This window comes from Leptinotarsa decemlineata, unplaced genomic scaffold, assembly GCF_025532065.1.
Source record: "Leptinotarsa decemlineata unplaced genomic scaffold, Ldec_3_MD MMD2_P_RNA_scaffold_2, whole genome shotgun sequence".
NCBI classification, from domain to species: domain Eukaryota; kingdom Metazoa; phylum Arthropoda; class Insecta; order Coleoptera; family Chrysomelidae; genus Leptinotarsa; species Leptinotarsa decemlineata.
The window spans coordinates 10,594,388-10,612,896 of NW_027412529.1; the positions used below are offsets into that span (position 1 = coordinate 10,594,388).

Consider the following 18,509-nt stretch of genomic DNA (forward strand, 5'->3'; position numbering starts at 1 on the left):
ACGTGTGTATCAACGTAGAAAAATGAAGAAGAAAAAAACGCTAAACGAATGTACTTTGCCCGCATAATTTGAACATTCACATTATTGTTTGAACATACTTCATATACTCAGCTATCTGATCTATTAATATATCTTCAAAGAATCATTTAGAATCATCTAGCTCTTTCTCGAGATTCCAACAATTATTACTTTTTGGCTCTAATATACACAACATTGTTTGATGAATACCTTCCAACACGACTCCTTGGAATTATAATCCATCTATGCCCCTTTTTACTTTTTACATGGCGTCGCGGTTAAACTACAATATTTGGATTTGTGTTCATGAGTACAGAGAGCGATATGCCATCTTCATCTTCAATCATATTTTACTGTGAAATCATTTTCGATCTCAACATTTTGTGATATATCATCCTCATGATCGAAATGTGACAAATTTATATAATTTGTTTGAGTGTATATTGACAATAATACATTTCACAATTCAAAAAGGAAACAAAAACTTTTTCTCTGCAAGACCAAAAATGATTATCTGGAATTGATCTGAAATGCCACATTATACTACATAATAATAATAATAATTCGTCTTTGTTATTTCCAATATTAGGTAGTTAACAGTTTTTTTATTACAGGAAAATAAAAGGCGAAGTTCAGTTTATTTTCATCGCAATAAAAATAACCTGTTCTTCCACTTAACCTTGTAGGCTTAACATAGTAGGCTAATGAACCATGTCACGTGAAACTTTGTATATAGTATATATTGATACAAAAAATAAATAAAACGGCCTAAAAAGGATCCTTGCAGTATCTTAAAATGGTTCAATTGTATGTTGCAATCTTCGTTTCTTTTTTGCATATCACTGACATATTTTTTTGTACTTCATTAAGGCTTTTAAAATTTTGAGTGAATGGGAATATTTCAAATAACTTCTCTGTTTATAATAATAATATCCTTTATTGCCATATAAATCTACAATGGACAGGGCAACGTCAATAGGTTTTGATATTTACAATATTTGTTATATATAATGATAATAATAGTATAATAAGGTACAGTACAATAATAAATAAGACAGTTGAATAATAATATAGTAATAATAGTAATATCCTTCTTATAAATCTACATTGACGTCAATGGGTTAAGATTTGCAATAGGTGATATTTATTACAACTACAGTTCCCATATCACAATTTTTATAATTGGTCAACATTACATGTTGGATAATTTAAGAAGGACTATTAAAATAATTTTTAAAAGAATTTTGCACAGTACTCAGTTATGGTGCAATCGCATAGAGACCCATCACCAACTGTTGAAACTATAATAAACTTTGGTTTTTAGATAATCAATGACTGAGAGTCTGAATTTGTTGTGGTTTTCTGTATTTCTAATTTCTCTTGGGAGAGATTGATTAGCTTTTATGGCTTTGTAATGCGGTCCTTTTTCAAAAAATGATGAATTATGTCTTGGTATGCTTAGTTCATTCTTGTGTCTGGTATTTATAGTCATTTGGTTTGAGTAAAGATCACTGTTTCTCATGAAGATATAATGTTTTCTGACAAACATGACTAATTGCAGAAAATAGATTGAAGGAACTGTTAATATGTCTAGCATCTTGAAGTGTGGTCTACATGTTGATCTATGAGGTAGTTTTAACATACAGTGAATTATCCTTTTTTGAGTTTTGAAGATTTTATATGACTGTGTGGATGATCCCCAGAAAATAATTCCGTATTGAATAATAGATTGAATATGCGCATAATAGTATATCTTCAGACTATCTAATGATACTTGATCTCTTAGTGCACGGATTAGACCTACTGTAAAGTTAAGTTTGTTCAGATGGATGTCCCATGTAAGATTATTTTCCACTGTGACCCCTAAGAATTTAATATCACTTATTTCAGGAATAGATTTGTTAAGCAATTTGGCATATATCGATTCTAGCCTATTTTGGGATTTGCTGAATGTTATAAGCCCTGTTTTTCCTATATTTAATTTTAGGTCATTTTCCTTGCACCAATCAATTATAATTATAAAAAACAAATCTGTAACCACCATTTTGCATTTCTCAAGTGTGACTATTTTCATTAACAGTATATTGATTCCATCTGATGTCACATTATTTTTAAGCTGATACATGTTATTGTTTGTGCTTATCATTGAATTTCCTTAACATCATCTATTTTTTCAGTAGGTCCATATCAGCGTTTCTTGACATTTTTCAGGCTACTGACCCCTAGAAAATTAAGCACAATTTCAAGGGCCCCCTTTAAAAAAATAAGAATAAGAGGAATTTTTGTTTAGCAATGTAAAAAAAATAACTTTTTCAATGTGAAGGTTGGTGCTGATTTTTTGCAACTCATTTAGTTATGTTTCAGTTGATGTTATTACTTAGTTACAATCTCAAATCGGATTCCAATTGTAATCTGTTTCTGTATGTGATTTTGATTTATATAATAGTTGATAATGCCTTTTCAGAAAGGTATGTGGATGTAAATATTTCAGTGCTTAATTCTATTGATATTTCTCTATAAACTGTTTTTTAAATTACCCCAAAATTTGATAAGGAAGATTTTTTGAAATTACGGTTTGAAGCTGAATCACATGGTATTTTTATCAATTGATGTTCCTGTACCGTTATCAAACCGATGACATCTGAAACATCTGTGTTGAAAGGGTCCACTATCCAGTTATTTCTGTCAGGTTCTGGAAAATAATTCCGAAAAGAAGATCCTCAAACAGCAGAGGTGTTTATTCATTTTGTCTTCTACTTGCCTTGGCAACTTATTCCCGCCAGATGATTCAAAAAATGCTCCCAGTGTAGGAGAATGATTATAGTTTTTTTTAATTGTACGATTAGTATAGAGGTCAATGTTATCTCTTGCTTGTAGACATAAGTTCAGCTCGTTAAGGCACAGAAATATGACACAATTGTGAGACATTCAAAGTTATTGAAGTGATCAGCGTGTTTGTGCCTACGGAATTTTTCAAAAGAAACATTCTGACCTCCTCTCAGCTCAGTGGACCCCAGGGGACCGCGGACCACAGGTTGAGAAAGAATGGTCTAAATAGATAGGTAGATAGAATTATTTGGTCAGATTATGTAAATTCACACTAATTCTGATGAAGGTGACGGTTTTTTTTTTTCTCAGAAACATTGACATAACTTTCGATAAAGTCCATAGTTTTTATAGAATGTTAGTCGTTTTAATCTTGTATTGAATTTTCCATTACTATTTTCATTTTTCAGAATGTCGAATGAGAAATTACCCAAGAAAGGTCAAAATTTCGCTTATTTTCCTCCACAAGAAATAACTTTCAATAATTATTCCGAATTCCAAATCTGCATGACTTTTTGCGAATACTTCTAATACACATTTGACTTACAGATACATTATTTCCTTTCTTTAGATAATATACAATTGTATAGGATATGTCAAAGTAACTCTTTTTCTCTTTGTAACAATAATATACATGTTATAGAAAAGTTTCATACAAAAATAAGCACAACATGCAACACTTTGAAATTTACAGGTAACAAATTCACTTACATAATTTGGACTGTTTGTTTTTTTTTTTGTCAAAATGGCTTTTCATACAAATTTTTTTTTGACGGAACTTGTTCTTATCTTATTTTAAACTTGATTGTCAGGCTATTTTTCTTAAGCTCTTTGTACCCCACAGCTTTGATGATCTCTTGAATTTGCTTAATCTAGAATCTGGAAACTGGACTTCTGGAAATCAACAGAAATTGAATACATCACAATCATCCACTACATTGTCAGTACGCAAGGCATATGTCACATGACTAAAGTTTAAAATGTACTTGTACAGTCCACATCGAATTCGAATACAACTTAACTTATTCAAGACTGACTTTTAGTTTGCTATTATATCCGGTGATTATCTAAATTAGTCAACATGTTTTTGCATATTTTTTTCGAGAAATAGGCATTTAATCTTCTGCAATCATTTACTAGAATGGAAATATCTAGGAATATAATATGTAGAAGTCCATCTGGTTCATAAAATATTCACCACACACCTTAGCTGATAGTAATAATAATAATATTTATTAACCACTTCAGGGTTCTTCTTCCTGAATTTCACTGAAAATTTGGTATACACTGTTTTTCTAATTTTTATCCATATTAGACATGTTTGGGGAATATTTAAAATATGTTATGCTCACGTCACATACTTATTCACTGCACCAACTAATTTGAAACTGGCTTATGAATGGGTAAAAAACTGGGCTATACGTTGGTTTGCATTCAAAAGAACTCTTTTATCATAACTTCTTGAACAGTCGTCAATTTTAATTTGAGAAAATGTTGGAGAATTGAACGGAACTGAATTATTAGTTTTCATTTGCAACATCACAGTTAAATCAGATTATAATGAGTATTCAAGTTTTCTTCAGAAAAAAGAATATAACTACAATAAAAACTCTTTATAAAGATTTTAGAGCATACATAGAAGTGTATGATGGAATTGATCAATACTTGATAAAAATCCATAACTCATTCAACTGATGATTTGTTGTGAGATTTCAACTAGAAAGCTTGCAAAACTGCAACACGAGTTTCGTTATACAATAATAGCTTTATCAGTCTATACAAGTATGAGTATGAAAACGCTTGGTAAAGCTATTGTATAGCGAAACACGTGTTACAGTTTTACAAGCTTTTCAGTGTAAATCTCACAAAGTGTTACTTGAATAATACGTAAGAATTCCTTTCAGATACAACTAATTTTTACTGGAAATATTCCCCTTTCAAGTCATAAAATTTGTTGTGTTCAACAATTGTGAAAAAACTACCAATGTTTCTGTTTCACTTTAATTAACATACCCTTTTGTTATATTTCATAGGTCAAATCAAACGATAAGGCCCAGTGTGTTGGACCTAGATACTGATCTCCACAAAACTGTTATCGATGTAGCTGAAAATGCAAACCCTTGGAATATATTCCTTGAACTTCTACCGCCAGATTCAGGACAAACTGCACTTCCAACTTTTGACAAGGAAACAGACGTACTGTTATTTTTCAAAATGTACGACCCCAAGCAGAAGAAAATTCACTATTGTGGCCACAGCTATTTGCCCGTCACTAGTAAACTAGCTGATATTATCCCTCTACTGAACGAAAGGGCTGGGTTTCCGCCCGACACGGATTTGCTGCTCTACGAGGAGATACGCCCGAATATGATAGAAAAAATAACAAATTTCAATGATCCTCTTGAAAAGGTTTGTGTCAAAACACCACTATCCAAACACAAACACAAAAAATCTTTTTTCAATGATCATCTTGATAAGGTTTGTGACCTAACAACACTATTGATATAAACAGTTTTCGAATATCTTTCAATGATATTTAAAATTTCAGGTACTGGAAGAATTAATGGACGGTGATATTATAGTGTTTGAAAAGGAGGAGCGGGAAGAACTTTCAGATCTTCCTACTTGTATAGACTATTTCAAAGATTTGTTTTATCGTGTTGAAGTGACATTTGTTGACAAGTGCATACCAAATGACCCAGGTTTCACCATGGAGCTGTCGCAGAGGATGACATATGATCAGTTTGCCAGGGCGGTTGCTCAAAGGGTCGGGACGGATCCTTATTTGTTACAGTTTTTCAAATGCCAGAGGTATGTTTGACAGCTTAACTTCAATTTTACATTTACTTGATGTAATTTTGATGTTGTTGATTGTTACAGGTTAGGACTTCCTTTAAAAAAAAAGTGTTAACAGATTTGAAATCATGTAATAAAAAATAGAGTTGAAATAAATGGAATATTGAAGCAATTAAAAACGCTAAAAATAACCAGACCTCTATTTTTGATAATCTTGATATCTCATTCATTCCAATTTTATTTTTTCTTTCATAGATTCCAAATCTGTTTTATAACAATGAAGTCCAAACCTGTAATAGTCACGAAGAAACATCAATCAAGTTTGAACAAAGGTTTGATATTGTTGATAGTTTTGTTTCCTTGTAAATGAACATAGTCTGTACATGATTTTTCACTGATCCGGCATTATTGGCTGATAGATTTCAACCATTGATCGTTTCCACCCAGGCAAACAAATTTTACCTGGTCTTTTCAGTCCAGTCTACTCACATTTTCATCCTTTTTATCCAGTCTCGATAAAAACGTTAACACACTCATTGAAAAATTATGTTGTTGACAATGGCCATATCAACTGCTATTTTTGGTGTGTCTAAGCAACCAGTCAATTTCTGAAAGCAAACACAAAATAACATCAGTAAAATGGAAGATAAATTATTGCAATCATTATGGAAGCAAAAACTTACGCTACTGCAGAAAATCTTCAACATTTCTATCCTGTTGATTGAGAAATTGCAGATGATAAGTGATGTGTTACTATCCCTCAATTAGTAACGTATCTACACAAGCTCTGAAAAAAGTTGTTGACTATTATAAATGATTTTGAGGAAGGAAAACATATGGCTGCTCCATACCACTTGAGTAAAGATTTTACTGTGCTGCTTTTATTTTGGATAGAAAATTGGAAGAATATGGAATAAGGAGGTTGGTCTCTCTCCCCTTCTCCCTCTTTAAATCATATTTGTCACAAACTTAACGTGTCTTCTCAGATTCGAATACTTGAAAAAAAAATTGATTTCTCAGTAAATACCGACTTTCACAGATTCAACACTTGAAGGTGTGTCAATTAATTAGACGACGCAAATTTGGACTCCAAAGGTCAAAGAACAATTCAGTGGATGTAAATCTTTATAGCTTGCTACCTTGTTGGGTCAAAAAGCTAAATTCACCCAGTTAAAAAAAAACATGAAAGATTATTCAACTTCTAATCTTTATATTTTATTGAGGAGTATATGTATCATGCATCTGCCCTGTTACCTGTGATATAGATTCTTTATTTAGATTACTTAGACCTTTTATTATCACCATTTTGTTTCATTACAAATTTTTTCAATGTTTTGAATGCTTTTATTTTAATACTGTCAATATATTATCTTTTTTTTTGGGAAAGAAAGTTTTGGTCTTTCTACTACTCCATCTGATACAAAAAAAAAGGGATGAGAGAATCTTCCAAAGAAAGGAAGGAAGTGATCAAATTGAAACTCTATACATGAATGTGTAGATCATGCAAAGAAGTAACTTTCTGACACAAACTGAAAGAAAGTCCTCCTGAAACAGCTACTTTCATATAAACATTGAATTACACGAAAGAAACTAATTCTTTCGAAACAAATACTTCTATATGAACACTGAATTATACAGAAGATACTTTTCTCACTCAGTTTGTATTTTAAACATTTGTTGTGGAATAAGAATCAGATATCATTCACATGAGTTCTACTTTGAATGAATGGTAATAAATTGTTTGTATTTCAAACATTTGTTGTGGAATAAGAATCAGATATCATTCACATGAGTTCTACTTTGAATGAATGGTAATAAATTGTACTCACATAGAACACTGTCACCCTCACTGGTATACACCGATGTTTCGCCTTAAGACACTTGCCCTAAGGCTCTTCAGTACCAAATTGGATAACATTATAGAAAATACACACACTTCATTCATGAATTACGATTTTGAATGTCACGGAATAAGCTTGATCTGCTTATGTCATCGATGACATCGTAATGACATTCATTCACCTATTTGATTTAATCTCAGCCAAGAGGAATCTTATTTGAATTATATAACCCCTTCAATTCAAATAAGAATTGTTCATATAGAAGTATTTGTTTCGAAAGAATAAGTTTCTTTCGTGTAATTCAATGTTTATATGAAAGTAGCTGTTTCAGGAGGACTTTCTTTCAGTTTGTGTCTGAAAGTTACTTCTTTGCATGATCTACACATTCATGTATATAGTTTTAAATTGATCACTTCCTTCCTTTCTTTGGAAGATTCTCTCATCCCTTTTTTTTGTATCAGATGGAGTAGTAGAAAGCCAAAAACTTTCTTTCCCAAAAAAATTAATCACTCCTAAAAATATAACCCCTTCAATTCAAATATTATCTTATTATTATATAAATTTTATTATCTGTGTTGTAACAAATCTCATTTGTGATTTCTGATTTAAATGATTGTACACATAAAAAATCAATAAATACTCAGCGAAATCGTTCTGCATATTCACTTTTCATGGTAACTTGTAAATCTGTATATTAAAATAACTTCATTTGTGCAGCAAACAAACTATAGTTCTTGGAAACTAAGATATCCCAAGAAGGTAAAAACTTTTTTTAGGAAGAGGAAGTTTTTATATTGATTAAGAAGATGAAGTAAACTTTCCTATATATATATATAGGATTGATGCGAAGTTTTTTTTTTTTAGTTATAAAGATAGTCCGGGTCACCCGTTAAGGTGCACCTTCGAGGGTACCCTAAAAGACTTGTTAGTATTTTCAAAGCCAAAAGTTCCCAAGAAGATATTTTACCAGCAGCTTAGTATTCGTGTTAATGAATTAGAAAATAAGAAACAATTCAAATGCATCTACGTGGGTCCTAAAATGAAAGAAGAAAAGGAATTGGTGCTATATCCGAATAAAGGGGGGACGGTGGCAGACTTGTTGGAGGAAGCTAAGAAACAAATTGAGTTTGGAGAAGGCAGCACAGGAAGACTAAGGTGAGTCGCTTTGCATACACTTTGCAAGCGTAAATGTTTTCAGGTTAATTATTTTTTTTGAACGGCCGACTTTGCAACTGTGTTAATATTTTGTTCTAAATATCTTGGAAAGTTTGACATTCCTCTAGTCTAATGCAAGTGTAATGGCTTTTTACTGTTCATATTTTGGTATGTAATGTTATTAATATGGTACTTTCAACTGTCTTTCAAATTACGTACTAAACCACTCTGCAATGTTGCAAAATTTCGAAAGTTTCCTTAAATAAAACTTTCATGTGATCTCAATGTTCACATTTTCCACAATTCAAGTTTTTTTTTTATTTATTTATTTATTACACAAATAGGGATACCAACAGAATAAATCCAAAAAATATCCTCATTTTACATATGAAAGATAGTGAGTAAACAAAATACAGGGTGTAACTAAATAAGTGTAAAACATTTAAGGAGGTGATTCCTCATCGAAAAAAGATAGGATCTTTCATATAAAGAAATTTCATTGGAGCATCCCCTGTTAAGATACAGCCCCTTAAAGGGGGTACATAAAATTTGTATGACAATTTTTTTCACAAGCACTAAAAAAGTTACAATATTGAAATTAACCTGACGTTTCATACTACCAAAAAGACACTTAGCCAGAAATTTATTTGGTTTACCCCATGGTTGTAAGGGGTGGAAAACGCAACCCCTAAAATGTATTTCCAATGTAACTTTTTGTCTTATTATTTGTTTTCCGATAGCCTGTTTCATTCTAAACAAAAAATGTCTCTTGGGTTTTTTGCCCAAAATAAACCAGTTCGCAGCAAAAAATTATTTTAGGAACAACTACAGAGATACATCGTCATAAATGCGAAAATAAGAAACTAATCTATTTAGTAAATCGCTTTTAGCGATAGTGACAATTAAATTGGTATGACGCTGTCAGTTTTTGAATTTTCGAAATTGAATTAATACTAATTGTGTGTTGTTGTTCTGTTCTTAATTTGTTACTTTAATGTTTCACTTGTTATTAAAATGGCATACACAAATGAGGAAATGGCTGATATGCATTACGTTTACGGTCTGTCGCAGGGGAATGGGTTAGAAGCTTCTAGAAGATATGCTGAAACGTATCCTCAACGACAGCATCCTTCACATAGAATATTTGCTCGGCTTCATCAACGATTACGAGAATATGGTTCATTCGACAAAAGAACGTAGGATTGTGGTCGCCATCGAGTAATATGAACACCACAGCTTGAGAAAGGAGTACTTAATTTGATTAAAGAACAACCTACTACCAGTACTAGAAAGATTGCTTTCTAGCTAAATGTTGATCATATGACGGTATTTCGAATTTTAAAGGAACAACTCTTATACCCTTACCATATGCAACGAGTACAGGCACTGTTACCGCGAGACTTTCCGAACCGTCTTGAATTTTGCAATCGGATGCTGGAAATAATTAGAAGAAATTGTGACTTTCTGAAGATGATAGAATTCACAGATGAATGTAGTTTTTCTCGGGACAAGATTATTAATTTTCGTAATTACCACATATGGGCTGATGAAAACCCTCACGCTTTTGTGGAAACTAACCATCAAGAACAGTTTTCTCTCAACGTGTGGCTTGGAGTTATTGGGGATGATTTAATTGGGCCTCATTTTCTACCTCCTTGATTAAATGGTGAGGCATACGTTCAATTTTTAAGAGAAGTGCATCCAGTACTGCTGGAGGAAGTTCCTTTGGGCGTCAGAAGGGATATGTTTTTTATGCATGATGAGGCTCCCGCCCATTTTAGTCAAGTAGCACGTCAGCATTTAACTGAAACATTTGCAAATCAGTGGATAGGTCGAGGAGGACCACAGAACTGGCCAGCTCGATAACCGGATCTCAATCCTCTCGATTTCTCTATTTGGGGCCATTTACAGCATTTGGTTTATCGTATTCCTGTTCGCGATGTAGAGGACTTGAGAAACCGCATCATCGATGCGTGCAGGGTAATCAGAGAGACTCCAGGAATATTTGAGCGAATACGTGGCTCAATGCGCCGACGTCTAGACGCATGCGCAATGTCTGAAGGTAGACATATTGAACATTCACTATGATTTCTACATGTTGTGTGTTTTGTTATTATTAAATTAGTTTTGTTTATTACCCTTTAATCGTTTAATGCAGGTACTAACTACAAAATAACAATAAATCCAGTTCGAATTTATGATGATGCATCTCTGTAGTTGTTCCTAAAATAATTTTTTGCTGCAAACTGGTTTATTTTGGGCAAAAAACCCAAGAGACATTTTTTGTTTAGAATGAAACAGGCTATCGGAAATAAATTTTTAAATGGTAAACAAATGATAAGACAAAAAGTTACATTGGAAATAAATTTTAAGGGTTGCTTTTTCCACCCCTTACAGTCATGGGGTAAACCAAATAAATTACTGGCCAAGTGTCTTTTTGGTAGTACAAAACGTCAGGTTAATTTCAATATTGTAACTTTTTCAGTGCTTGTGAAAAAAATTGTTATACACATTTTATGTACCCCCTTTAAGGGGTTGTATCTTAACAAGGGATGCTCCAATGAAGTTTCTTTATATGAAAGATCCTATCTTTTTTTCGATGAGGAATCAATCACCTCCTTAAATGTTTTACACTTATTCAGTTACACCCTGTATAAATGCTAAGTACATTACACTATATAGTAATGAATATTAACAAAAAATTTAAAAAAACAGTATTGAAGAACCGATAACTAATTAAAAATAAAAATAGATTTCACATACTTTTTAAATCTAAGGAAAGGTAACCTCAGTTTTTCAATGTCATTGCAATGAGTATTGAAGGATCTGACAATTCTGCATAAAGGAGAGTTTTTCCCTGAATTGGTTTTTCTAAATGGGGTTGAAAAGAGACCATGGTTTCGCAAGTCTCTACAAGGTGTATTCAATGAAATTTTTGTTATCAACATAGGACAATCGACACGTTTATTGAATAATTTGTACAGCATTAATATATCTGACATTTTTCTTCTATCTGTAAGAGACAACAAAGAATACTTTTTGAAAACTGGACGGAAATTTCCATTGATTATAGAAATATCACTTTTACGCGCCAATTGTTTGACGAATTTATTTTGAACACTTTCAATAAAAATAAAATTAAACAGAGACGAATGCAAACCAGCAAGTGCGAAGACAAAATACAAAATCCTTTAACAGATGTGTATATGATGTCAACCCCACAGAGCTGCAAACCTCAAATCACGAAAAATTATTAATTCTCCTTCCTAACCATTTTGAGAACTATACTCTGCCCATCTAAGCAACAGAGTGCTCCAAAATATTATCATACATAGTGCACATGATCTTCCAGACAAGGCTGCTTGTACAGGGTCACACTAAGGAACGACCGATTTTTTTTTAATTATATGCGGATGGGTATAGGAAATTTTTTGGAGTGTAAGGACACAAATTAGCAGTTTCTTCGAAAGTATCAGTACTTGACATTTTGAAAATTTTAAACTTCAAAATACCGTATATGTACACACCACAGGCGTTGAAACGTATCTGACCACTCTGACACTGTAACATGAATTTCACCAGCCGATTGCAGTTAAATCTGATTGGCCAGCGTGAGGAGGCTTGCTTATTTTACCCAAAAGATGCAAATGTGCGTGGTGATCATGTTTTGATCACGCATCTTATCTTTGTTTGGTTGTACTTTTTTGCAGTTGATCATACTTTTTCACCAGCACCTAATATACTTATAACTCTTGAAGGAAAGGCAGTTGCAACACAATGATGTAATGCAATTGAAATTTGTTTTAGTGCTGTAGAATTTTCGATAAAAATAAATTTGAATACAGTATCATATGAAAGATTGGAAATATGTCGCATCTTTAAAGACAATATGCCATAATTGATGACCATATGACACTAAAGAGTGACATCAAGCTAGAGTTATAAGAAAGTCTTGAAGAATCGGTAGACAGAAATAGTTGACTCAGGAATTATGAACAACGAAAAAGCTGATGAGTGTGGTAGACCCAGATCAACAGCTTTATTAATGGACCCAGAACCACTTGTGCAGAGTACCAAAATCATTAGTATGGAATCAGAGCACGGAAAAAGGTCCTGACTGAGAAGAAAATATAAAAAACTGCTTCACCAGATCAGAGATCACCTCGGAACCATTACAGGGCAACTTACTGAAACACTGTCCGTTTAGAAATATCCTGAACAAAGTAAGACTGTATAACACAGACCTTTGCCGAAGACAATGTAGAAAAGGAACAAAAGCAGTCCATTATGACTAATGTGAATGTGAGGCATTGGATCACAGAAGGTAAGCAGTCTCATGGATAACTGACACTTGGTCGAGAAAAATATGATAATCCAATAAAGGATATATACGAAGTTGTTAGAATGCGTAACATAAAAAGTTGGGAGAAAATGGAAAATTCAAAAGTCGGCCTAGCAGCAAAAAATACAGTATCACCACCCCCTTCACATGATCACTATTATCATTACTTTTCAAATAGCTTTTGAGAGAGAAGAGGTACAAGATTCAATTTTTGTGGTATACTACACAAGATTCAGTTTTTTGTCTTTCCTAGACCTTCTTTCAGTTGTATTGTTATTATTTTCAGGTTAACAGAAATAAATGGCAACAAAGTGTCGATGGGGCCGAAAGATGACACGCCACTGGAATCATTAGTAGTGGCGGCGACAAAAATGTATAGGGTCGAAGAGATACCGAGGGATGAATTGCAGGTCGCCGACGATGAGATGCTTGTTCCTTGTGCTCACTTCCACAAAGAAGTTTTCTCGACGTTTGGTATACCTTTCCTCGTGAAGCTCAAACAAGGAGAACCGTTTCTCAAAGTTAAAGGTATGGCAAAAATATTATGAGCGAAAATGTTCAGTCATTTTTTGTGGGTGATATCCAGATATTTATATATTTTTTTCTCTCAGAACGAATCCAGAAAAAGCTGGCTGTGCCAGAAAAAGAATGGGAGAAGTTCAAGTTTGTAATTGTTTCAATGGGTCGACCCCAAATCATCCAAGAGGAAGATTATTTTGTGAATTTAGCTGATTTTAGGGTTCCTCCTAGTCAAGGTAAGTTTATATAATACTTTTGAATAGACATATTTTTGATTACGTATCATTCTACTTTATGGAAAAAAAATTAGCTTGAGTTTGACTTATAGCTGTTAAAAATTAAGCACTTCAAGCAAAAATTGAATACACTTTTAGCATACAATACTTTTTTTCCAACAAATTCATTTTGAAACTAAAATGATGATATTAAAATTATAATGATTTTATAAAATGAATTATAGTTAACTGTTCAATGATAACTTTTTTTTCTAATGATCTGTAAGTTTTTTTTTGTTCAACTCTAATATACATTGTATTTCCCTAACTTAAACAGTAAAAGGTATTATTATCATTATTATGAACAGATTATTGATTACATACAAAGAAAACCATTTTGAACTGCCAACAAAACATTGAAAACATATGAAAATAAGTGAAAGGTACTTTTTTGTTCTGTATAATGTTTATTTTGTTGTTAATACCAAACAAATTTTCAATTTCGACTTCTTTTTTCATCCATTAGTGGCCATTATCCAATACTTATATTTGTATATTTTATATCGATATTTTTTCATATATTACTTTGTGCAATGTTCCAATGATATCTGTTTCAATTCCATAACAAATGTTTTGAGTGGGAAAAATATGATTTGCATGTATTTCATTGTTCATATGAAAGTATTTGTTTCGAAATGTTTTTTTTCTTTCAGTTTGTATCTGAAATGATGTGAAAGTTGTTATATTTTTTGTATATGCGAGATGTTTGAGAAATACTACCAGATCTTTTAATATTCATGGGGTTGGTTGTTTAGCGTGAGTGGTTAGTTCTACACATTCCTTAGGCCAATTTAGAAAAGTCTGGGAACAAACATTTAGTCCAGGAAGTACCTGATAGGAATCTGACTTATATGCTTCAGATAGTAGATTTGTGAGTAATTAAAAAGCATGAAACATGCAAATTATAAATATACAACAGTAATGAAAGGTAAAACTGGCATAGACTAAAACCAAAACAGGTGCTTTTCCCAGTCACCAGAAATGTAATATTCTTCTTGACGTGGGGTTTCACCAACCATGTAAGCATCTTCAGAAGAAAAGTATTGCATTTCTGGTGACTCGGAAAGAGTGCTTGTTTTGGATGTGTAAACTGGTTTTATTTCTACACCTATATCTCTGTGTCTACAGTACAGGAAAAGCTATCAGATGTCTGACAGGGTAATGGAACTCTCATTTTCCAATTTTACATGTATCTACCACTGATTTATAAACTCACAATAAAAAGTTAATTTATATCAATACACCATGCTTAGGTACTGTGGTTCACAGACATCTTTGCCATATACCTATACCTCTCTACATATTTATGCCTACAAGTTGAGGTATGGTGAATGCTTTGTCAATAATGATACTAAAGGTCTTCCAGAAATAGTACATATATAAATTGAAAATTGAGCAACATCGTCGGAGATATTTTCTGGGTTCATTGGCAGTGGTCTGAAGGTTTCATGCATGACGTTTCATCTATTACTGTGATAAATATCAAAGGCCATGGGACAACAAAATGCTTCAGTTGTCACCACAGTAGATACTAGAGTATTGGTTTGGATCTCCGGATTTATTACAGTAGTGATGGGCAAGGCTTCGTTCCTATCAGTTGAATTGAACGGCCTGATAAATATGTGGGAAATAGGTTTTTGGACTTGATAAATTTATCGGTAACCACTGGAACATTTCCTGACGGTTGGAAAATTGCCACCATCGTTCCTATTGAAAAAATCACAAACACCCTTTCAGGATCTGATTTTAGACCCATAAATACCCTGCCAATTTATGAGAAAATGTTAGAAATTGCAGCGAAAGAACAATTGATGAAATTTATAGTAAAACATAATATTTTGATTAATGAACAATCTGGATTTAGGGAATCCCATACATGTGAGACTGCACTGCAATTTCTAATCTCTTCGTGGAAAGTTGAGCTATCTAATAAACGTATTATAGATGTTGTCTTTCTGGATTTCAAAAGGGCATTCGAGACGATCAACATTGAGTTACTTTTAATGAAATCAAATAAGTATGGACTAGATTATAAAGTATTAAATTTGTTCACAAATTACCTCACATATCGGAAGCAGCTAGTTAAATATAATCAAGTGACATCCAGTACTTTAAATGTAATTTCAGGAGTCCACTGCTATTCTTGCTGTATATAAATGATATTGTTAAAAGGTGTAAGATAAAATTGTTTGCCGACGACACTATTTTGTACTGTTCTGGGACAACAAATGAAATCTCAGAATGTTTGAATGAGGAACTATCAAATATAATCGAGTGGTTATGTGACAACGGCCTCAAGTTAAATGTTGATAAAACAAAATGCTTGTTAATAGGTAGCAAATATCGTTTAAGACAACTGCAAGATGAACAGCTGTCATTGAATCTTTATATTAATAATGTCATCATTGAAAGGGTAACAACTTTTAAATATCTGGGAGTGGTATTAGATCAAGAATTGAACCTTGATATGCAGAAGAAAATAGCCACGAAAATTCATCTTTTGTATAGATTGAAAAATTAAATGAGTGAATATACAAAATTAACAATTTTTAAATCAATAATCGCACCCCGCTTTGACTATTGCAGTACATGACTCTATTTTGTGAGCAATGAAAATCTAAACAGACTACAGAAGCTTCAAAACAGATCCATGAGGGCAATATTAAGTTGTAATAAACGCACATCTGTTGAATACATGTTGGAAACACTGTCTCTAATGTCTGCTAAACAAAGGATAACACTGAATATGTTAATATTTATATTTAAAATCAAACACAATATGTTGTCAAATTATCTGAGTGATCAGTTAACCTACACAGGTAGTATTCATACACACTCCACTAGAAATAGAATAGGAAATTTTTATATCAACAGACAACATATAGGTTGTGACTTGTTGTATAGTTCTGGTCTGATTGCATGTAATAATTTGTCAAGTCATATAATATATTTCAAATAATAGTCATCAATAATTCGTTTTGTTTTCCAGTTTCTTGTTTTTAAAATGTGACTTGTCTCTATTTTTGTATTTTTTTTTGCTTTGTATTTTATAAGTGACTGACTGTACTATGAAGAGTATTGTTTGGTAATAAAGAGTAATGATAATAATAATTAATAATTAAGTACAGGTAGCCATGCTTAATAAATGATAATTCCCCTCTTCCTTTCTGTTGAAATTGTTTATGTGTTTCTCAATTTCTGCCGCCCCCCTAGTTTTAGATAGTAACTCCGAATTCTATCGATCATGTGGTTTTTTCATTGTGCTACTCTAGGTGGCTCTGATACACTGAGATGTGTTTGCTCCAATTTTGAATTGTATTATTTAAACGTCATGAATAACTAAAAATAGAAAATATATAATGAAATTATTTAGAGGATCAATACTTTGCATTTTCTTAAATTATGTAATGATTTTCTTTACAATATTCAAGAGTATCTCATTGATGCTTCAAATAATAGTATATTAAAAAAATTTGAGTATTTTAGAGGAGTTAATCCTTGATATTAAAATTTGTATATTTGTTTTGAATTGTATCTTGCATATATGGGAGTTTCAATAATGAGAATGTTCATAATAATAATGTTGAAACTTATACAGTTTGTTTTTCAATAAGATTCGATAATCTATGATGATTTTTGGTGAAAACAGTAATACATCTTATTTCAGCAGGTAGCCCTAAGCCTTGGTTAGGATTAGACCACATGAATAAAGCGCCAAAGAGGTCGCGGTTCAACTACCTTGAAAAAGCCATCAAAATCTACAACTGAGACTGATGACATCTTAGATTCCCTCGGAAGGACGTTTGTACACCGCATCGAGGCTAAGGTACAACACTCGAAAGTACATCTTTGTTATAATATTTTAAGGTGTGAGCGCTGCTTGTCATTCAGATTTTCCAAATAATCATTTATAATGGCAATTATCCTGCTGTATAACACTTGTACATATTATTTAATTGACAAAATATCTGTTTAGGGTGTATTCACGAAATGTTAATTCTTATGTTGTACAGGGTTATTCAGAATTGTGGTTGGATTAATTGAAACCAGTGTGAATTATTTTCAATTAGATGTCCTTTGTATTGTGGAGAATTATAATTTTCGATTGATTTTCTAACAGACTCTGAATAACCAGGTATTATTTTTTCAGATTGTAATAATTTGTTCACCGGCGTTTCCAATGATTTCGGCAAACTTAGCAAAATATATGTACAATCATACCCACTGTCCCCTCTGGTGTTTTAGTGATTTTTATTTTATTTATGTTAAAAAATGTAGACTCACCTGTTTGTTTTTTATACTTCTTGTGAAAACTAACAATATAAATTATTGAATAAAATATACCTAGGTTTTTCGAGATTTTACAAATTTTATTTTTTTTTTGTCGCAGATATTGAAGATTTTTTGCTTGTACAAAATTTTGTATCAAATAATGAAGATTGTATTTATTGCCACTCTGTATATTTCGTAATTTCATTGAAGATATTGCTTAGCAGTTGAAGTATTGCAATAAAATATAAAAGATATATTCTGGCGTTTTCTTGTTGACATTGTTTAAGCAGCTGAACATACACCACTGATTATATAATAAAAGTTTATGTTGACTAGTGCTTTTTTATTTTCCTTTTAGTATTATCAACAATTCCGTATTTCATTTTAGAATAGCTGTGAGCAGGGCCGTAGCGAAAAGAAAAACAAGGGGGGGAGGAAATCCAAATTTTCCCAACTTTAAAAAAT

General features: G+C 32.3%; 1 protein-coding gene across 8 annotated transcripts in view; it reads left to right on the forward strand.

Annotated features, from left to right (window-relative positions):
• Positions 1-18,298, forward strand: part of Usp7 (Ubiquitin-specific protease 7) — a 35,330-nt gene extending 17,032 nt beyond the window's left edge. For 3 of the 8 annotated variants that reach the window (XM_074183272.1, XM_074183256.1, XM_074183267.1), the window contains exons 11-16: positions 4,878-5,322; positions 5,393-5,655; positions 8,346-8,636; positions 13,265-13,506; positions 13,590-13,733; positions 17,440-18,298. In XM_074183272.1, coding sequence (XP_074039373.1) covers positions 4,878-5,322; positions 5,393-5,655; positions 8,346-8,636; positions 13,265-13,506; positions 13,590-13,733; positions 17,440-17,540 — 1,486 coding nt within the window. In that variant the 3' untranslated portion in view covers positions 17,541-18,298. The remainder of the gene's footprint in view (positions 1-4,877; positions 5,323-5,392; positions 5,656-8,345; positions 8,637-13,264; positions 13,507-13,589; positions 13,734-17,439) is intronic. The other 5 variants (XM_074183273.1, XM_074183278.1, XR_012467448.1 and 2 more) reach the window with 4 other exon arrangements.
• The last annotated feature ends 211 nt before the right edge of the window (positions 18,299-18,509 follow it).